The sequence below is a fragment of the Littorina saxatilis genome, linkage group LG2, assembly GCF_037325665.1.
Source record: "Littorina saxatilis isolate snail1 linkage group LG2, US_GU_Lsax_2.0, whole genome shotgun sequence".
NCBI lineage: Eukaryota > Metazoa > Mollusca > Gastropoda > Littorinimorpha > Littorinidae > Littorina > Littorina saxatilis.
This window is the reverse complement of record NC_090246.1, coordinates 42,310,402-42,316,401: the sequence shown is the minus strand read 5'-3', so window position 1 is coordinate 42,316,401 and position 6,000 is coordinate 42,310,402. Positions and strand designations below refer to the sequence as shown.

The following is a 6,000-nucleotide window of genomic DNA, read 5'->3' as shown; positions in this document are numbered from 1 at the left end:
TCTCGATTCCCCCCTCTACGTTAAAACATTTAGTCAAAACTTGACTAAATGTAATGATTTTATCTTATTCTTTATCATTTCCTGATTCCAAAAACATATAGCTATGATAGGTTGTATTCAAAACAAGCTCAGAAAGTTAACAAGAATACAGAAAAGCGCGCTTTCCTGCTTAGCACAATACGCTTCCGCACAAATCTGGCGTGTCAATCACTAGCCTACGTTTTGCACGTGGGAGGTGAGCGATTTCCTTCACGCGGGGATTGACGAAGCTGTACTGTCTTGGTGAAAAAATACAGTGCGTTCAGTTTCATTCCGTGAGTTCGACAGCTTGACTAAATCAGTAAATGTAGTAATTTCGCCTTTCGCGACTTGTTTTCGTATTACCCGGACCGGGAACACAGAACTTATAATATTAAGTTCTGTGACCGGGAACACTCGCACGCACTTGCCACACAGTACAAGGGAGGCAATATGTTTTAACACAATGTTTTGTAACTGTGACTTACTCCCCTTCTAATTTTAGTTCCTGTTCCTGTAACATGTGCGACCTTGCAGCTGACATAAGAACCAACACTACTCTTTGAGCTGACGAAGTATCCGTGCTGCTGTTGGACGTGTTAATCATTCATCAATCATGATAAAAGGTAAACTGCAGCTTTATGTGGTGATGTCGGCCAAGGCACTTTTCCCGCACATTCGTAGACAGCTCGGATCAAATTAAACGAGTTGTACTTGCAAAGCAAAACTGATATTCGATAATATATATATATGGGCAACTCCCAAAACTGCAAAAGGTAACCAAGAGCCTGAAGAGGACACTGAATTTTCATTTGGGGTTTCTCAATATGTCTTTTGTATTTTTGTTATGTTATAAATGATTGAACTGTTCAAATTTTTCATTTAAAAGACTGCAGGTTGTCGACATAATGAGAAATTAGTGTTTGATGTTACTGTTTCTCGTGACACATAACATTTTCAGTGCTAGAAATCAGTAGAATTTAGTTCTAGCAGGGACCTATATTAGAGGGATAGGAAACTCCTCCGCCTCACGCAAAATGCGTGCCTACCGCGATGCGCGTCAGCTGACTAGTGCCAGAGATCACAGACTTTGCGCATGGGAATTTACCGTCCAGTTTATTTCTGTTTACTGCGTTTTCACTTGGAATTCGACATCTCTTGTTCAAGGTGAGTGTTTATATTTATCAGGAGTCCAAGTTTTTGTTTTCTTTTTGTCATTCAACTCATGAAAACCGACGTAAGTTAGCATCGAAGTTGGCAGTCGGTTACCCCGCCGGTCACGGCTTTGAGAAAAAATGGCGTTTTCATGCACCAACCCGCGATGGTTCCATTTTCATGATGAAATCATTCATTGTGGATTTTTTTAAAATCGGCAGAGGGGCAAGCATTCACTAACTTTGTAAGTAATAAAACTAATTTTGAAATTTTAACTGATTTACGCTAGTTGTTATTGTTGAAAGTAAAACTGAAAACGGTGTCCCGTGAAATTATTCAACAGGGCCGAAAAGTTTCAAAGTCCGATGTGCAAAAGTTGCATTTTGTGACAAGAAAAATACATAAAAAGAAGCATTTGATTTTAAAGCTGCCCTGTGTGTGTTGTAATTTGTTTATGATAGTAATGCATGGCGGCGAACTTTTTAAACATGAAGTCCACGATTTATACTAAAAAGTCTCCTCAAGTCTCAGAATTAAAATGTTTTCAGCAGGGAAGCCTCGAAAATGCGTCTTTTTTTGCTAATTTCCAAAAGTTTTGCAATCAATATCTTCAACAGAAAAATTCAGAAAATTTCAGAAAAAATGTAATGGTGTTAATGATTATGTTTTTGAAAGCAAGAAGCATCCAATGGTTCCTTTCTTTTTTTTACTTTAATTAAATCATTGCATTAAAGCTGGGATATTTGGACATATTTGCAGATGATAACAGAATTTCAGTCCTAGTCTAAGAGCTATTGCTGCATGACTCTACCGACAATGAAAGAGTCAAATAAATCATAAAATATGTCATGTCATGAAAAGAAAGGGTTTTTCCTGCACAATTCATCTGTACATGTGTCATATGATCTGTACTGCTGTTTATCTGACTTTAATTTCATATAATAATGATAATTTAACAAATTTACAGTTACCTTAAAGTCAAAGCGTATACATTTTTTTCAATTTTGTTAGTGGTAGCTGTTAATTTTATACTTATAATAATAATTATTGTTTGAAAAGAGTGTTGCAACAAAGAATCAGAAACACATTTAATTGGTTATGTAGAGGCATATGTAATATGTTTATGTTGTCATTATTTTAATGATTTTCCAGATGGGGCGGCGGAAAACGTGTTGGAATGCCTCGGAAAGGATCGAGATTTAAATAAACATGATGCAGCATGCAGAAAGAATGCTGAAGAAAGGAATATGAAGACTGAGGAAGACAAGTTGTTGCAGTTTTGTACTCAGATCCAGTAAGTATTTTTCATAATTTAAATTTAAAATAATACACTATATTGTCAGCAGATTTGAATGTAGAAGGGATGACCGAATTTAGGTATGTCAAGTACTCTAGCCTGGATTTATGAAGGGAAATGCAAGAAGGAGGGACTAACTACATATTTCTCCTGTTCCCAACTGTGAGACAGAGTTAAAAGCAAAGCCATACATAATGACATAACACAATGACAACAACAACACCCCACAGATGCAAATTGTGTGTGTCTTTTATTTTCACGGGGCCAAAGAAGTTGTCACTAGACAGAGCCTTTTTCAGTTTTTGCCTCGAAAGGACCTACTAGTACTAGTCTTTCTATCAACACATTTCCAAGGCTACTTCTGTACTTGTTGTTGGAAATATCAAGTTGATTAAATTACTATATATTTCCTTTTTATTTTTCAAGCTTGACGAGGGTGCTCCAGCAGAACCTAGGGAGTGGGGTGATTTTCTGATTGAGGACTGCCCTGGACTGCTGTGTGCGGAGCTAACTGTTGATCCCGATTCATCAGGAACCGAAGATTTTAAAGATTAACTTAGTTTAACTGATGACAGGTGTTGTGTTTAATAAAAATTACTCAGAAAACTTTTGATTCTTTGCTTTGTACTTATTTTTTGTGTATGCAACAAAACAAAAAAACCCACTAAAATAGGGAGAGATGATAGAAAAGAAAGCGCGCATCATCACCTTCATACCAAAACTTGATGACACTGTATGACAGGAAACTAATTTATTCACACACAAAAAACCAAAGAGCAGGCAGATGAATGCAGTCACAATGAATGAAGTACAGGGTGGGCCATAAAAAGTGTCCACATTTAATTTGTTAATATTTTTCCTGTAAAGTGATATTTTCTTTTCTGTTTCAGATAGAATTTGAGACAAGCATCTTAGAATTCTTTTAAAGCCTGAATGGATCGCATTCCAGTACAGGAAAGGACCAAAATCGTTGAACTTTACTTTGCTACCAATTCTGTGGTTCTCGCCCAGCGCGCTTTTTGGAGAGAGTTCCCTGGCACACACTGTCCATGTGCGAGAACTGTGAAGCGTCTCGTGGATAAATTCAGGGTTATGCCCTTTATTGTTATCTGCGAGACTACCAGTGTTCCTGAATTTATCTACGAGGCGCTTCACAGTTCTCGCACATGGACAGTGTGTGCCAGGGAACTCTCTCCGAAAAGCTCAACTCAACTCAACTCAACTCAAATTTATTAATCCAAATGGAAATTATGTTGTAACAATACTCATTTCCAATCAAAAGAATAAGAATGCATACTAAACACAGTCTCACTAACGCAAACAGTCATCCGTCAAGTCAAGTCTGCCAACTCACAACTCACTCACACAACAACAGCAACAGCAATACAAATTAACAACAAGAAGAGCAAACGCTCGATCGAGTCACTTTCGCAGTTCTGAATATTATATGAGGCATCAGATGGACAGGAAGAAATTGCTATTCACAACACAATGAGTCACGTTCACATAAAATTTGAGCCCGGTCACTTTTATAGTTTCCGAGAAAAGCCCAACGTTAAGTTGTGTGTTGCCGAACAGAAAAGGCTAGTTATCTCCCTTGTTTTTCTGATAACGTTCGTAAAAGGCTACAGATGTAAATACTTTGATGTAAAGAATAATCCTACAAAGTTTCAATCACATCCGATGAACTTTGTCAAAGATATAAAATGTCTAATTTTTCCTTTGACGCTGACCTGTGACCTTGAAAAAGGTCAAAGGTCAACGAAACCATCGTTAAAGTGTAGAGGTCATTGGAGGTCACGACTAAACAAAATATGAGCCCGATCGCTTTGATAGTTTCCGAGAAAAGTCCAACGTTAAGGTGGTGTCTACGGACGGCCGGCCGGCCGGCCGGACAGACTAACACTGACCGATTACATAGAGTCACTTTTTCTCAAGTGACTCAAAAACCATAATTCCAATAACAAAAAGACGTCCAAGAGTCCACCTCCACATCCACGCACACACAAGGTTTACAAAGCACCACATGTCGACTAGAACACCGCACATTTGGGCTACGGTAATACAGTTACTAAAAATACATACATTACAGATAACCCAGCAACAGAGTACAGTAATAATTATGACAGAGAAACATGATAGAGGCCTCTAACATGTGATTGGTTGAAAGCATGGATAGCTCTGGGAACAAAAGAATTGCGGAAACGTGACGTTCTAGCAACCATAGCCCTCAGTCTACCACTCCTGTCAATGCGTCGAGAGTCAAATTCAGGTTTCAGTGGGTGTGTCTCGTCAGCCAAAATTGAGGTCAGTCGGTCAGTCAGTCGTCTCTGGCAAACTGATTCAATGGTCTCTTGCTTCCTGCCTACAACAGATCCAGCCTTCTTGACTAGCTTTTCTAGCCTGTCACTATCCTGTTTACTAAGGTTACCCCCCCAGCACACACATGCATATGTCAACACGCTACCAACAGTGGACAGATAGAACATTTGCAGGATGTCATTACGAACAGAGAACGATCTAAGCTTCCTTAGACAGTACATGCGCGTGTGCGCTTTCTTCAAGATTTGGTCAGTGTTGGCATGCCAAGACAGCTTGTTGTCGATCACTACACCTAGGTAGCGATAGCTTTCAACCTGTTCGACTTCAACACCAGCTATCACGATAGGCTTGTGTGCTACCTTTTTTCTTCTAGTGTCAAAAATCATTTCTTTAGTTTTTCCTGTGTTCAAGTCCAGGTAATTCTCGTCGCACCAGTCCACAAAGCTGCTAACTTCTTGTCTGTAGTGTGTGTCATTGTCGTCAGTAATCTGTCCTGTAAGTCCAGTATCGTCAGCAAATTTGTCGATGAAGCACGACCCGTGAGAACTCCTGCAGTCAGCAGTATACAGGGAGAACAGAAAAGGTGACAATACTGTTCCCTGCGGAGCTCCTGTGTTGGTATTCAGTACACTAGATAGCGCGGTCTGCGGAGCACCGGTGTTTGTGTTCGGGCCATTAGATGGTACTGTACCAGCCCTAACAAACTGGGGTCGGTTGGTCAGATAGTCTGTGACCCACAATACAGTTGGAACGCTAATTTTCATCTTCAGTAGCTTTTCAGCAAGAAGGTGAGGCTGTATCGTATTGAACGCGCTAGAAAAGTCAAAAAACATCAGTCTAACACATGCTCCAGGTTTATCCAGATGAGAATAGATACTGACATTACTGTGCAACACATGTAAAACGGCATCCTCAACACTTCTACCCTTTCTATAGGCAAACTGCCACGGATCCATAAACTCCGCGGTAAGCACCTGAAGCTTCACTAATACTAGTCGCTCAAGAACCTTCATGACAGCAGAAGTCAATGCTACAGGTCGCAGGTCGTTCATCACTTTGACCGGGGTTTTCTTTGGAACTGGGACGATGCAAGATGTTTTCCAAAGGGATGGGATTTTTGACTGTGACAGAGACATGTTGAAAATCACAGTGAGAATTGAGCAAAGCTGCTCAGCACAAAAATGTAGGACTTTTGGTGTAATACCATC

The 6,000-nt window shown here is 39.7% G+C and overlaps 1 protein-coding gene and 1 long non-coding RNA gene across 2 annotated transcripts in view; both read left to right on the top strand.

Annotated features, from left to right (window-relative positions):
* The first annotated feature begins 516 nt into the window (after positions 1-516).
* LOC138959035 (elongation factor Ts, mitochondrial-like) overlaps positions 517-6,000 on the top strand; it is a 39,969-nt gene continuing 34,485 nt past the window's right edge. Inside the window, exon 1 of the mRNA XM_070330398.1 lies at positions 517-644. Within this exon, the coding sequence (XP_070186499.1) occupies positions 635-644 (10 nt within the window). The 5' untranslated portion in view covers positions 517-634. The remainder of the gene's footprint in view (positions 645-6,000) is intronic.
* Positions 882-3,111, top strand: LOC138959034 (uncharacterized). Its single transcript, XR_011453576.1, has 3 exons — positions 882-1,185; positions 2,326-2,467; positions 2,897-3,111. It is a non-coding gene; the product is annotated as an uncharacterized lncRNA (long non-coding RNA).